Source organism: Coregonus lavaretus (genome assembly GCF_964263955.1).
Source record: "Coregonus lavaretus genome assembly, contig: HAP1_SCAFFOLD_8464, whole genome shotgun sequence".
Lineage (NCBI taxonomy): Eukaryota > Metazoa > Chordata > Actinopteri > Salmoniformes > Salmonidae > Coregonus > Coregonus lavaretus.
The window spans coordinates 4,354-20,895 of NW_028167162.1; the positions used below are offsets into that span (position 1 = coordinate 4,354).

The window sequence follows — 16,542 nt, forward strand, 5'->3', positions numbered from 1 at the left end:
TGGTCCGGTTGAAGGGGAAGATCAAAAGGAGAGTTAGAACAGAGAAACACATCACATTAGCAGAATGAAACCTAGATCCACTCAGTCAGGATGTTTATAAGTGTTCACTATTTCAGGTTTAGGTTGGAAGTTGAAATCTTAGAAGGCCTCCCAAATGGAGCCCTATGGACCCTGGTCAAAAGCAGTGCCATTTGGAACGTAGTCTCCAGTTCTGAGGGTGGTATAACCCCGTCCCCCAGCTTCCTGTACAGTGGAGTCATCCTGAAGCTATTATTTCATCTGGACACTTTAGACACTGCTTAAATCAGTCATTCCATTATGAGTTAGGAAGTGATTAGAGGAGGAGTAAACAGAGCGCTGTAAATGGCTACCAGCGATTATCTCAGACATGCCCAACATCGGCCTCAGGATGGATTCAATACAGGATGTAATATAACATTATTATTATTACAGATTCTTACAACATGAAATACATGCTAGTTACTGTATATTAGTATAACAGATTCTCTAAGAACTCTCTGTACCACTAGCTGAATATACAGTTACAGCCATAGACATAGGATATGTAGAATGGGCCTCCATATTCAAGTCAATATAATTGGTGGCAGTCAAATTGCCCAGGGTTAGAGGTTCCAATAACTTTTTACATATTCTATTTATATGGTTACGACTACCTGAATCACAGTGCTGAATGTAAAGTAACTTGGTTCTCTTGTTAGGAAGGGAAGCACTGAGGATAATGGCTGGGTTGGAGACAGAGGGAGTGATTCTGGGCTTCTGTGTGCTAGGCACCTGGCTGGGTCCTGGGTGGGTCCTGGCTGGGTCCTGGGTGGGTCCTGGCTGGGTCCTGGGTGGGCACTGGCTGGGTCCTGGGTGGGTCCTGGCTGGGTCCTGGGTGGGTCCTGGCTGGGTCCTGGCTGGGTCCTGGGTGGGCACTGGCTGGGTCCTGGGTGGGTCCTGGCTGGGTCCTGGGTGGGTCCTGGCTGGGTCCTGGGTGGGCACTGGCTGGGTCCTGGGTGGGCACTGGCTGGGTCCTGGGTGGGTACTGGCTGGGTCCTGGGTGGGCACTGGCTGGGTCCTGGCTGGGTCCTGGCTGGGTCCTGGGTGGAGCTGGCTGGAGCCAGCCTCTGTTTCCAGGGAGATGTGGGCCCCATCACCACAGACCACCATGGAACATTATCTACCCTGCTGCCATACAGGACCATTACATCATATAGAGAACATGACTGGCCACTGTGGGCTGAGATTGACTTCATATAGATAACATTACTGGCCACTGTGGGCTGAGATTGACTTCATATAGAGAACATGACTGGCCACTGTGGGCTGAGATTGACTTCATATAGAGAACAGTACATACCCCCACTCCTGTTAGACCAGCACAGACCCCCACTCCCGTAGACCAGCACAGAGCCCCACTCCCCGTAGACCAGCACAGAGCCCCACTCCCCGTAGACCAGCACAGAGCCCCACTCCCCGTAGACCAGCACAGAGCCCCACTCCCCGTAGACCAGCACAGACCCCCACTCCCGTAGACCAGCACAGACCCCCACTCCTCTTAGACCAGCACAGACCCCCACTCCTCTTAGACCAGCACAGAGCCCCACTCCCCTTAGACCAGCACAGACCCCCACTCCCCTTAGACCAGGGGGGTCAAACTCATTCCATGGAGGGCCTAGTGTCTGCTGGTTTTTATTTTTTCTTTTCAATTAAGACCTAGACAACCAGGTGAGGGGAGTTCCTTACTAATACCTAGACAACCAGGTGAGGGGAGTTCCTTACTAAGACCTAGACAACCAGGTGAGGGGAGTTCCTTACTAAGACCTAGACAACCAGGTGAGGGGAGTTCCTTACTAAGACCTAGACAACCAGGTGAGGGGAGTTCCTTACTAAGACCTAGACAACCAGGTGAGGGGAGTTCCTTACTAAGACCTAGACAACCAGGTGAGGGGAGTGCCTTACTAATTAGTGACCTTAATTCATCAATCAAGTACAAGGGAGTAGTGAAAACCCGCAGACACTCGGCCCTCCATAGAATGAGTTTGACACGTGGTTTAGACAAACCTTGATTCCCCTCCTGTTCCCAGCAATCTCCTTCACTCTGAGTGTATCTGAGGCTAATACTAACTGAAGGCAACAATAGAGGTCTGGAGTGGTCAGAGTCTATATGAGGCTGATACTAACTGAAGGCAACAATAGAGGTCTGGAGTGGTCAGAGTCTATATGAGGCTGATACTAACTGAAGGCAACAATAGAGGTCTGGAGTGGTCAGAGTCTATATGAGGCTGATACTAACTGAAGGCAACAATAGAGGTCTGGAGTGGTCAGAGTCTATATGAGGCTGATTCTAACTGAAGGCAACAATAGCTCTCTTCAGCTCTCTCCTCTTCCTCTCTCCTCTGTCAGCTCAGCTCTCTCCTCTTCCTCTCTCCTCTGTCAGCTCAGCTCTCACTAGCAGCTGTACAAAGCTTCACATTACCCTACAATTCTCTTTTATCTCCTTCATTACATGTGTGTGCCAGGCAGACCCCCCCCCACCCCCCAGCTCTCCCTCTCCCTCTCTCTCTCCATTCCTCTCCTCCCTCCATCCCTCCCTCCCTCTGCCAATGGCCCATTGATGCGGTTTCCACACAGCCATGACACAAGCCAGATCACCACAGAACTGTTTTGTCAGAAAATGTGTTTTGTGCAGAATATTTCCCTCAGCTTCCCCTTCATTCACAGCTTTCCCCCACATGGCAGTGCAGTGGGTTAGGGATATGTCCCAAATGGCACCCTATTCCCTGTTCACTGTGAACCCTATGGGGCTCTGGTCAAAAGTAGTGCACTTTGTAGGGAATAGGGTGCCATTTGGGACTCATCTGAGTACTTGGGCTGATCTGGGGCCTGTTGTATTAACAGTCTAGTGTTACAGAGGGACCTACAATGTGTCACTCAGAAGAACGTTCCGTCATCGTTGCCACGGGAACCTGACAGACCACACTGTGGCGCTCTCACCGCGCCCCGATTCCCGGGGAACAGCCCCTCCCTCCCCCGACCCTCTCCCGTCTGACTCTGACCCCTCCTCAGCAGAAGAAAGAGGTGCTCCCTGGTCTCGTCTCACGGTGGCTTTACGGAGCGTGACTTGACGTATGAGACAGACTCATTTTGAGTGACAGCTGGCTGTGTGTGGTGTATATTGGATATGTCAGATGAAGAGAACAGAGAGGAGGAGAATAGAATCACTGGTAGATGTCTTTGTGCAGCACGGTTCTGGTCAGAGATGGAGAGGAGGAGAGTAAAAGCTGAAGAGGAGTGGAGAGAGGGAGGAGATGAGAGAGGGAGGAGAGGAGAGAGGGAGGAGAGGAGAGAGGGAGGAGGACTGTACATTTACATTACATTTACGTCATTTAGCAGACGCTCTTATCCAGAGCGACTTACAGTTAGTGAGTGCATACATTAGTAAAATAGACTCACTGGTAGATGTCTTTGCGCAGCACGGTTCTGGTCAGAGGGTTATCTGCCTGAGGGGCCATGCTGACAGATCCTATCTTCAGCACCAGAGTGTCCTCTCTCTCTCTCCTCAGGTGGGGCTCTGAGAGACACAACGCATGATAGGTATCAGACAGAGACAGACAGACAGACAGACAGACAGACAGAGACAGACAGACAGACAGACAGAGACACAGACAGACAGACAGACAGACCATATGCATTAGACCAGCGTTTCCTAAACTCGGTCCTGGGCCCCTCTGGGTGCACATTTTGGTTTTTGCCCTAGCATTAAACACCTGATTCAAATAATCAAAGCTTCATGATTAGTTGATCATTCCAATCAGCTGTGTAGTGCTAGTGAAAAAACCAAAACATGTACCCAGGGGGGCCCAGGAACGAGGGGTCCCCAGGACAGAGTTTAGGAAACCCTGCTAGACAGAACAGAGACCACAGAGAGACTGGGACAACAATACTTATCCATTGGAACAAATCAAATCTCAATCAAACAGATTTGCAGGTGTTATGACAGGTGCAGTGTTTATGTTACTAGCTCCAACAGTAGAATGTCTCACAAATACAAGACAAATACACACATAATCAAAATAATCTACACAGGAAATCAAGAGATAACAACCCAGGTAGATTTATTAGAGAGACAATATAAATACATTACAGTATATACAGTGCATTCAGAAAGTATTCAGACCCCTTGACTTTTTCAACATTTTGTCACTTTACAGCCTTGTTCTAAAATGGATTAAATTGTTTTTCCCCCCTCATCAATCTACACACAATACCCCTTAATGACAAAGCAAAAATAAAGAACAGAAATATCACATTTACATAAGTATTCAGACCCTTTACTCAGTACTTTGTTGAAGCACCTTTGGCAGCGATTACAGCCTCGAGCCTTCTTGATTAATGTCCTTGAGTGGCTCGTACTTGAACCCGATCAAACATTTCTGGAGATACCTGAAAATAGCTGTGCAGCGACGCTCCCCAACCACCCTGACAGAGCTTGAGAGGATCTGCAGAGAAGAATGGGAGTAACTCCCCAAATACAGGTGTGCCAAGCTTGTAGCGTCATAATGTATTTGGGGTGTTTCTCCCATTCTTAGACAGAAGCCACTCCTGCGTTGCCTTGGCTGTGTGCTTAGGGTCATTGTCCGGTTGGAAGGGGAACCTTCGCCCCCAGTCTGAGGTCCTGAGTGCTCTGGAGCAGGTTTTCATCAAGGATCTCTCTGTACTTTGCTCCGTTCATCTTTCCCTCGATCCTGACTAGTCTCCCAGTCCCTGCCGCTGAAAAACATCCCCACAGCATGATGCCACCTCCATGATTCACTGTAGGGATGGTGCCATTTTTCCTCCAGACGTGACGCTTGGCATTCAGGCCAAAGAGTTCAATCTTGGTTTCATCAGACCAGAAAATCTTGTTTCTCATGGTCTGAGAGTCTTTAGGTGCCCTTTGGCAAACTCCAAGCGGGCTGTCATGTGCCTTTTACTGAGGAGTGGCTTCTGTCTGGCCACTCTACCATAAAGGCCTGATTGGTTGAGTGCTGCAGAGATGGTTGTCCTTCTGGAAGGTTCTCCCATCTCCACAGAGGAACTCTGGAGCTCTGTCAGTGACCATCGGGTTCTTGGTCACCTTTCTGACCAAGGCCCTTATCCCCCCAAGGCCCTTATCCCCCGGGCGGCCAGCTATAGGAAGATTCTTGGTGGTTCCAAACTTCTTCCATTTTAGAATGATGGAGGTCACTGTGTTGTTGTCATTATGGGGTATTGTGTGTAGATTGATGAGTGAAAAAAAATAAGGCTGTAACATAACAAAATATGGAAAAAGTCAAGGGGTCTGAATACTTTCCGAATGCACAGTATATAGAGAATACAGCTATATAGAGAATACAGCTATATAGAGAATACAGCTATATAGAGAATACAGCTATATAGAGAACACAGCTATATAGATAATACAGCTATATAGAGAATACAGCTATATAGAGAATACAGCTATATAGATAATACAGCTATATAGAGAATACAGCTATATAGATAATACAGCTATATAGATAATACAGCTATATAGAGAATACAGCTATATAGAGAATACAGCTATATAGAGAACACAGCTATATAGAGAATACATATATATAGAGAATACAGCTATATAGATAATACAGCTATATAGATAATACAGCTATATAGAGAATACAGCTATATAGAGAACACAGCTATATAGATAATACAGCTATATAGATAATACAGCTATATAGAGAATACAGCTATATAGAGAATACAGCTATATAGAGAATACAGCTATATAGAGAACACAGCTATATGGAGAATACAGCTATGTGGAGAACACAGCTATATAGATAATACAGCTATATAGAGAATACAGCTATATAGAGAATACAGCTATATAGAGAATACAGCTATATAGAGAACACAGCTATATAGATAATACAGCTATATAGATAATACAGCTATATAGAGAATACAGCTATATAGAGAATACAGCTATATAGAGAATACAGCTATATAGAGAACACAGCTATATGGAGAATACAGCTATGTGGAGAACACAGCTATATAGATAATACAGCTATATAGAGAACACAGCTATATAGAGAATACAGCTATATAGAGAATACAGCTATATAGAGAATACAGCTATGTGGAGAACACAGCTATATAGAGAATACAGCTATATAGAGAATACAGCTATACATAGAATACAGCTATATAGAGAATACAGCTATATAGAGAACACAGCTATATAGAGAATACAACTATGTGGTGAATACAGCTATATAGATAATACAGCTATATAGAGAATACAGCTATATAGATAATACAGCTATATAGATAATACAGCTATATAGATAATACAGCTATATAGAGAATACAGCTATATAGAGAACACAGCTATATAGATAATACAGCTATATAGAGAATACAGCTATATAGAGAATACAGCTATATAGAGAACACAGCTATATAGAGAATACAGCTATATGGAGAATACAGCTATATAGAGAATACAGCTATATAGAGAATACAGCTATATAGAGAATAAAGCTATATAGAGAATACAGCTATGTGGTGAATACAGCTATATAGAGAATACAGCTATATAGAGAATAAAGCTATATAGAGAATACAGCTATATAGAGAATAAAGCTATATGGTGAATACAGCTATGTGGTGAATACAGCTATATAGAGAATACAGCTATATAGAGAATAAAGCTATATAGAGAATACAGCTATATAGAGAATAAAGCTATATGGTGAATACAGCTATGTGGTGAATATAGCTATGTAGAAATGCAGCTACAGTGTCTTGCTAAAGTAGTCATCCCCCTTGGCATTTTTCCTATTTTGTTACATTACAACCTGTAATTTAAATGGATTGCACACAGGTGGACTTTATTTAACTAATTATGTGACTTCTGAAGGTAATTGGTTGCACCAGATCTTATTTAGGGGCTTCATAGCAAAGGGGGTGAATACATATGCACGCACCACTTTTCCGTTATTGATTTTTTTTGAAACAAGTTATTTTTAAATTTCACTTCACCAATTTGGACTATTTTGTGTATGTCAATTATATGAAATCCAAATAAAAATCATTTAAATTACAGGTTGTAATACAACAAAATAGGAAAAACGCCAAGGGGATGAATACTTTTGCAAGGCACTGTATATAGATAGATCCTATGAGACCAAGCAGCAAACTTGCTTTAAAACTGCAACATTTTCTTTACGCCCAATGGCAAAATTAGTAGAATTGTGGGACATTAACTCTAAAAAATATTATCTCTGCCGTCAAGGAGGAGGCCACTTAAATGTTTTGCCAGCGAGCTGGGGGTGGGCCAACACATTGTTGCTTAGGGCCACCAAAAGGCTAGGGTTGGCCCCGGCTACCGTCCTGTAGGTTTTCACTCCAACCCTAGTCTAGTGCACCTGATTCTTAATAACTAGCTGGTTGAGAAGCTGAATCAAGTTAGTTACAACTGGGGCTGGAATGAAAACCTACAGGAGGGTATCTCTCCAGGAACAGGGTTGGAGTTAAAACCTCCAGGATGGTATCTCTCCAGGAACAGGGTTAGAGTTAAAACCTACAGGAGGGTATCTCTCCAGGAACAGGGTTGGAGTTAAAACCTACAGGAGGGTACCTCTCCAGGAACAGGGTTGGAGTTAAAACCTCCAGGAGGGTTTCTCTCCAGGAACAGGGTTGGAGTTAAAACCTCCAGGATGGTATCTCTCCAGGAACAGGGTTAGAGTTAAAACCTACAGGAGGGTATCTCTCCAGGAACAGAGTTGGAGTTAAAACCTACAGGAGGGTACCTCTCCAGGAAAAGGGTTGGAGTTAAAACCTCCAGGAGGGTATCTCTCCAGGAACAGGGTTGGAGTTAAAACCTCCAGGAGGGTATCTCTCCAGGAACAGGGTTAGAGAACCCTGATCTAACTGTATGACCTGTCTTCTGTACCTAGTAATGTCAAGGGCCTCTGGCTCACTCAACATCAGAGGATGTGGCTGGAAATAAATCCATGAACATTACCTTTAGAGGTCAGTCCGTGGCTCCCCTCCAGTCTCACCTGTGTGTTTGTCCTGTCTGTCCTGTTTCTCCTGGTTCCCGGGACAAAACACCCTGATCACTGATGTGTTGATATATAGCAGCGGCAGGCTGCGTGACGTCAGCGCATGACTTCTCATCGGCTGGCCGGCAGATTTGCCGCGGTCCCGGTATCGTCGTGGCAGCGCGGCGTGGAACACCCCGACTACGGTGGCCAGCAGGGGGCAGGAGAGGACCAGGTCAAAGGGCTGGGCGGTCAGCAGGATCTCTCTCAGGTACTGGGGGGACCCGTCAGCCTGGCCCTCCGTCAGCCGCTGGGCCCCGCGAGGCCCTGACCGTTCCAGCCGCGTGGTCAGCTTGTGGCGGACGTTCCTGGTGACCGCCTGGGGGAAGTTCATAATAATAATATGTATAAATAAATTATATTACTACTACTACTACTACTACTACTACTACTACTACTACTACTACTACTACTACTACTACTACTACTACTAATAATAATAATAATAATAATAATAATAATTAATACATAATAATAGTATTAATAACAATAATAATAATTCTAACCTGGGTGTATGTGATGGACAAGAACCCGTGCTGCTGGTGGGAGGACACCTCCAAGACCTTGGCTGCTGTCTGATTGGTGGAGATCAAGATAGCATGACTGAGACAACAGATTCACACCGGAACACTCCATAAACACTAAAGCTAGTTGGCTTCACTGACCCAGATTAAACCTACTCCTGGACTGAAACGGAGCATCTCCAGTGAAAGAAGAGAGCTTTTGGTAACACTTCCTATGGATAGTCTCCTCATAATGCATCACTACCACATTCATAAAGCCCACAGGATTCTGGTCAAAAGTAGTGCGCTACATAGGGGGTAGGGTGCCTTGTCGGACACTTCCCTGGACTAAACACTGGCTGTGGAGAATCTCCATTGATTGTGTTTTTTTCAGTCTCCAAGAGGAGGTTTAATGTGTCTATGTGAAGCCAGCCCTGTACTGTGTGTGACTGTCTATGAGCCTGATGGAGTTAGCCAAGCTGAAGCTACAAAGACATCAATCTATCTGTCTATCCCTAAATTACACTAGTATTACTCCGTAGAGGATACCAAGTGCCTTCAGGAGGGCCGTGCTTCTAACAATAAGGAAGTAAATGGATGTACAGTCTCTACCTAGTAGAACTACAACTATGGTATCCTCTAAGGCTTGGTTAGAGCATATCTCTTTGTAGCTAGCAGAACTACAACTATGGTATCTTATAAGGCTTGGTTAGAGCATTACTCTGATTTACCAGCAACAACTATCTACTGCAACAATCTAATGGCTGATTTGCACAAATTCATTACGGCAAAAGATTTATTCCAATTACAATAAAGTTAAGAAAAGAATGTGAAATGCGAGGCGCATGATGATTAGGAGATAAGAAGCTATTCCAGGAAAGAGCAGACTGCTTTACACATCAATCACAACACTAGAGTTTGGCTGAGCTTTCGTTAACCTTGGATTATTCGATTATTATCACTGGATGGATGGAGAACAGTTAATACTGGCCATTGTACTATCATATGAACAACAGGTGAATTAAACATCTATGAGAGAGATTGACCTCTAACCCTCAGGACCAGCATGCAACTTCAGTTAATATTACCTGTACAGGTGGTCCAATCACCTCCAAGTCAATCTTATTACTACCTGTACGGGTAGTTCTTCGATCACCTCCAAGCCAATGTGAGGTCCATTTAGTCAATTTTAAAGCGATTCCTGTAGTGACTATGCATGGGTGAAAAGGAAACTCAAACAGAGTTCAGTTCAGTCTTTATGGCATGTGAAGTCCCATATCAAGTCTTATGCCACTGTAGTGCACTATTTGAAGCATGATGGGAGTTAACGGGATAGTTCTGCTTACAGGGTAAGGAAACCAATATGGGATTTTGTAATCTCTTTAAACCACTATGACCAAGGTTGATGAGAGCTCAGGTCTGACAGCTAAAGAAGAAGCTGTCTGTATTCTTACAGGCGGAACGAAGCCAGAGAAGTGGCTGAAGGAGTCCTGTTTGCTGACGGGTCGAACCAGCACTGTACGTCTGTTCAGCTTATCAGTGCAAGACAGGACCACCCCTCCACAGCGGCCTACAGCAAGACCAGACCCCTCCTCTGGACTGGAGGGAGGGGGAGCAGGAGGGAGCAAAAATCAGAAAGGGTGAGATAGGGGAGGGGGAGAGAGAGGGGGGAGAGATGGAGAGAGGGGGAAATGAGAGAGAGAGGGGGGAGAGATGGAGAGAGGGGGGAAACGAGAGAGAAAGGAGGAGAGAGGAGAGAGAGAGAGAGAGAGGACGGGACAGAGAGGAGAGAGAGAGAGAGAGAGAGAGAGAGAGAGAGGGGGGGGGGGGACAGAGAGAAGAGAGAGAGGGAGGGAGGGGATGGAACAGAGAGATAGATAGAGGGAGGGAGGAGATGGGACAGAGAGATAGATAGAGGGAGGGAGGGGATGGAACAGAGAGATAGATAGAGGGAGGGAGGAGATGGGACAGAGAGATAGAGGGAGGGAGGGAGGAGATGGGACAGAGAGATAGAGGGAGGGAGGAGATGGGACAGAGAGATAGAGGGAGGGAGGAGATGGGACAGAGAGATAGAGGGAGGGAGGAGATGGGACAGAGAGATAGATAGAGGGAGGGATGAGATGGGACAGAGAGATAGATAGAGGGAGGGATGAGATGGGACAGAGAGATAGAGAGAGGGAGGGAGGAGATGGGACAGAGAGATAGATAGAGGGAGGGAGGGGATGGGACAGAGAGATAGATAGAGGGAGGGAGGAGATGGGACAGAGAGATAGATAGAGGGAGGGAGGAGATGGGACAGAGAGATAGATAGAGGGAGGGAGGAGATGGGACAGAGAGATAGATAGAGTAAGGGAGGAGATGGGACAGAGAGATAGATAGAGGGAGGGAGGGGATGGGACAGAGAGATAGATAGAGGGAGGGAGGGAGGAGATGGGACAGAGAGATAGATAGAGGGAGGGAGGAGATGGGACAGAGAGATAGATAGAGGGAGGGAGGAGATGGGACAGAGAGATAGATAGAGGGAGGGAGGGGATGGGACAGAGAGATAGATAGAGGGAGGGAGGAGATGGGACAGAGAGATAGATAGAGGGAGGGAGGAGATGGGACAGAGAGATAGATAGAGGGAGGGAGGAGATGGGACAGAGAGATAGATAGAGGGAGGGAGGGGATGGGACAGAGAGATAGATAGAGGGAGGGAGGAGATGGGACAGAGAGATAGATAGAGGGAGGGAGGAGATGGGACGGAGAGATAGATAGAGGGAGGGAGGAGATGGGACAGAGAGATAGATAGAGGGAGGGAGGAGATGGGACAAATGCAAATAAATAAAGAGCATTGAGATTAGATTGAAAAGAGATCTGATGATTTTTGCAAAACAAAATAAGAGAAGAACCAAACAAATCAAAGAGTTTCATCTCCTTTAGCTTGAAGCAGCTGGATCATTGAGGGATGGTCTTATGCTGTGAACTATGCCGGGCGGCTACCACACTTCCTGCCAGGCCGGCGAGCAGGTAACAGAACACTGTTACACTTATAAAGGGTGCAACGTTACAGAACATTCAGATAGAAATGTGCATAGTACAACAGATATGCTATGTCTGTTATGTCAAATAAGGGATCATCATTGTGTGAACTTTAATCATTACATTTCTATCTGCAATGTTTGGAACATGTCACCTTCCTGAACACAGCCCAGGTGTTGATGTGTATATTTAGCCAGAGACCTGGGCAGCAGGTGACAGCACAAGGCCATCTCCAGACCACTGTGACATCATCACCCCGGGACAGGAGGACTGGGGCCGTGTCACAGAAACACAGTCTCACCTGATTCCATTAGATTACTATAGCAGATCCGAGCAACTGGAGGACGGGGGGACCCACAACACCGACTTCTTACTGTCATTATATCTCTTCAAAATGACAACTGAAAACCTTATTCTTGACCTTCAAGGCCCTTGTTGCATCTGTCAAATAGGTTCCATTACACATGATGTTGTTTAAACCCTGGTCTATGTCTGTGTGTCTCTGTGTCCCCCCGTCTCTCCAGTGGTCAGAGTAGAGATGTCATAGGCCTAGCTAGGCTAAGAGATAGCAGATATATCTGGGCTGGCGGTCAGTGGGAGCAGAGCACAGCGCCAGGCTGCTCTAGACGAAGGCCTCACCACAGCTGTGTCCTTGCACTGTAGAATGACTCCTTCATAATGGCCACAGTGCCAGCCCTCACCAGGCCTGGAACACATAGCGTCATACTGTAGCTAATACAACTTAACTGAGCCTTGCAACCAGGAACTATGGAGAGGATCTGATCATAGCAGCTGATGTTTTAATCAATCATCGAAATAATGAAGTTGTATTTCACTGTAAGTGTTATCATATTGATGAATATACTGTTTAGGTTCTGTCTGAGTATGTTGTAATTGTGTAACAGAAACATGACTGTTGGATGCTCCATACTTACCCTTACCCCTAGCTTTAAACACTGACAATGACAGTGACAAATCATAAGGCATTGATCCATTCAGATGCAGTATCAGAAACCAAGAGGACAAGATCAGATCAGTATAATAGCTGTACATTATGATACTGTACATTACATTAGCTTCTATGGGACAACCTGTGGATTAGAAACCATATGAACTGAAGATGACACCATGAAGACACCCAGTTTCACCCCACCTCCATCTCACCCCATGACATCATAACCTCAACTCCCATGTAACCTCTCCTCTCCTCTCCTCTCCTCTCCTCTCCTCTCCTCTCCTCTCCTCTCCTCTCCTCTCCTCTCCTCTCCTCTCCTCTCCTCTCCTCTCCTCTCCTCTCCTCTCCTCTCTCTTCTCCTCCCTTCTCTCCTCTCCTCCCCTCCCCTCTCTCCTCTCCTCTCCTTCCCTCTCTCCTCCCCTCTCCTCTCTCCTCCCCTCTCTCCTCTCCTCCCCTCTCTGCTCTCCTCTCTCTGCTCTCCTCTCTCCTCTCCTCCCCTCTCTCATCTCTCTTTCTCCCATGTGTTTCAGTACGGCGTAGAATAGATCAATTAATAACTGTCACTGGAGAGAACCCAGTACGTGTTGGGAGGGAGGAGGAGGAGGAGGAGACGGCTATAGGAGGGCTAAACATGCACAGCACATTTATGGCACAGCTTCTTCACACAATGCCAATGTTTCAACATCTGCATAATTATTTTGGACTGCCTTTCAATGGAAGAGAGCTTCTCCTCACGCTCAGCCCCAACCCCTCTCCCCCCAATCCCAGCCCCCTCTCTCATAGCTCCACCCCCATCCCCTCTCTTCTGTCTCCAGCTCCATCCCAGCGCGGTGTGTCCTCTGGCTCCCTCCCCCTTGTTGGAGGTGAGGAGTTCAATCAGCAGGGGTCTCTTCTATTCATCTCTCTAGTCTCTATGGAAACCCATCCTGGGCTCTGATACATGAGGACCTCCCATCCCTCCATCTCTCCCTCATCCCTCCTTCCCATCCCTTGTTCTCTTGCTGAGCAGCTGGAAGCCATCAGGTCCAATCGACCCTCCTCTTCTCACCACTCCTCTTCTACTCCCCCTCAGAACAATGAAGTCAATATAATGATTTATTTATCCCCTGTTTTTCTGCTATTATTAAATGTTCTGTTGTGCTGTGAGAAGCTGAGAGAAACACCACCACTGATATAAACCCATGGAGTGAGCTAGCCTGTCTGTCAGACATCAACACCCAGCAGGATCCAGGAGGACTAGGAGACATCTGGATGAAGATGTTTTATTTCCTCTCTCTCTCTCTCTCTCTGTGTATTGTACCTGGTCTTGTACTGGTCGATGTTGAAGCCGCCCACTTTACATTTGATCTTGGTGTAAACATCCTGGACATCCACTGATGCACTGAGATCCTCAGCCTCACTGATCACACAGATCTCTGGAGAGAGATAGGAAGAGAGGGAGAGAGAGAGGGGGAGAGGAAGGGAGGGAGAGAGGGAGAGGGAGAGAAGGAGGGGGAGAGGAAGGGAGGAGAAAGAGAGCGAGAGAGCGAGAGAGAGAGAGAGGAGAGAGAGAGAGAGAGAGAGAGAGAGAGAGAGAGAGGGGAGGGAGGGAGGGAGAACGTTAGTGGGATGCAGATCATGTGAGTGGGTGTGTGTGTTACCTGGCATGCTTATGACAATGTGTGTATTTCAGTGTGTTTGTGATGTCTGGATTTCTCTGGGCGGCCCTAACCCTATCCAGACCCGGGTCAGATAGCTAGCTCCATAGACACACTCATGGCCCTGGTCAAACACACACACACATGTGTTAATGAAGAGTCTGAATCACTGGTCAAACACACACACACACACACACACGTGTTAATGAAGAGTCTGAATCACTGGTCAAACAAACACACACATGTTAATGAAGAGTCTGACTCACTGGTCAAACACACACACACATGTTAATGAAGAGTCTGAATCACTGGTCAAACAACACGTGTTAATGAATACAGGAATCCAGGACAACGTCAACCAGAGCTGGCGCTGAGCCACCACCGTCACCCCATACTTTCCCCCAGGGACGGTATGGAGCCAAGTAACTCACCAGCTTTCCATCCATTGGCGTTGTGCAAATGAGCCCCGCCTCCTCCATACCCTCTACATTCATGAACTCGCCATAACCTGGTAGCACCAGCCTGGCTGAATGAGGGGAATCCCAGGTCGCCTTTAGCTCATCCGCGAAACCTTTAAACAGGGGTAAGCGACCCTTCACCACTGCAGGTAAATACTTGACCCTAAACCTGGGGAGAAGACGGCCAATCCACCCACAGGTGATCTGCCTCCTTACGACACAGCTCCATCAAAGGTGCATTAACCAACACTGGTTCACTCTCCCCAGGTCAATCCAAAGCCGTGGCTTTAGGCTGCTCCGGCCTGATGTCATCCGATTCACACTCTGAAAATCCTCCAGAGCCCAACCATGGATAGTATATCATCCCCAGAATCCGGACTCTGAACACTGCCAGAGAAACCTGAGTGAGCCTCACTCGGCTGGGATGACACCCCTATCAACTCCAATCACTGCTGCTGCTCTCTCCTCGCCTCAGACAACCCCATTCCCGAGGCTGCTTCACCGGAAGAATCTTCGCCAGCAGCCCCAATCTTTCTCACAAGTCAGTCCGACGCCCAATGGAAGTAAACCCAGTCGGAGACAATGGTCACACGAACTGTACCGAGCCAAAGCCTCCTGAGCGTGTTTCCACCCCAGGCAAACAGGACAGCACTCATGAGTATTCTTTAATTTTCATTGTGAAACCACACGCCCTAGGGCACGGTCTGAGGTTCAAACTAGGCTGGTTAGCCTTTCTGAACTTACTCTTACCACTGGCCATCTTACTCAAGCAAGAAAGCACCGGCTACACAAGGCAGAGCAGAATGTAGTGGGTTTTTAGCAAACACAAAAACCTCTATCAAGACCCAAACCTCGCAACATCTGGGGTAACGAGTACTCTCCCCACACTAACAGACACCCAAGTCGGAGCCGAAACTCGTAGTCTTTCGTGTCCTTGAAAATGTTGTAAATTGCGTGACACATTCTTCCTTCAGGTGAGCTGAAAAGCGAAGAATTTAGTAAATTAATGTGAGCCAGGAAGGCCGGGCTTCCGAGGGCAGGCTTGGCATCCATTGGACCATTGGGCATGATTTCAGTTTTCTTAAGATGAATATGATTGGTCATTGACTCCCCATAGTACGTTATACCAAGTGCCTGACTGAAAGGGTACCATTACATCACGTATGATGCACAGCAGCATTAGCTGTCTGCAGAAATGTATATAATATTGCACATTTAATATCTGTGCAGTCCTCCTCCAACAATACAGTGATATTACATGGTGATTATCTAATGCTGTAGACGCGTGTTGGATTCTACCTCACATGGCTGATATTAAGGCCTTATCCACTGTTATGCCTCATGTGTGTGTGTGTGTGTGTGTGTGTGTGTATTAAGTCCTGATCCAGCGTAATGCCTCTTTAGGATGTTTTTAAGTCGAACCATCTCTGTGAGGTCCTCCCAGCGTTCCACCACAGAGCTCTTTAAGCCAGCTCTCTGGATGGCAGATGCTTCATATTACAGACACCAATTAAAGGTAGATCTAACTTTTCATCACCACACTAAATCTACACAGAGAGAGAGGAGGGCACTCCTACAGAACCATCCCCTTACTATTTATCTCTCTCTCTCTCTCTCCCCCCCCTCCCTCCCTCCCTCTCTCCGTCTCTCTCTCTCTATCTCTTCCCCTCTCCCCCCTCCCTCCCTCCCTCCCTCCGTCTCCCTCTCTCTCTCCGTCTCTCTCTCTCCCTCCCTCTCTATCGCTTACCCCTCTCCCCCTCTCCCTCCCTCCCTCCCTCCCTCCCTCCGTCTCCCTCTCTCCCACCCTCCCTCCCTCTTTCTCAGGCACAGAGAGAGGTCCATTGAGATAAA

At 46.8% G+C, this 16,542-nt stretch overlaps 1 protein-coding gene across 1 annotated transcript; it reads right to left on the reverse strand.

Moving 5' to 3' along the window:
• Positions 1-674: 674 nt before the first annotated feature.
• LOC311113825 (intermembrane lipid transfer protein VPS13B-like) lies at positions 675-14,243 on the reverse strand (the record flags this gene model as incomplete). The annotated part of the gene is made up of 8 exons (XM_084189121.1): positions 675-1,127; positions 1,361-1,557; positions 3,457-3,574; positions 8,076-8,436; positions 8,624-8,692; positions 10,075-10,219; positions 13,897-14,011; positions 14,237-14,243. Coding segments are annotated over 8 exons (1,465 nt in total), but the record flags the coding sequence as incomplete, so codon positions are not given.
• Between the last annotated feature and the right edge of the window lie 2,299 nt (positions 14,244-16,542).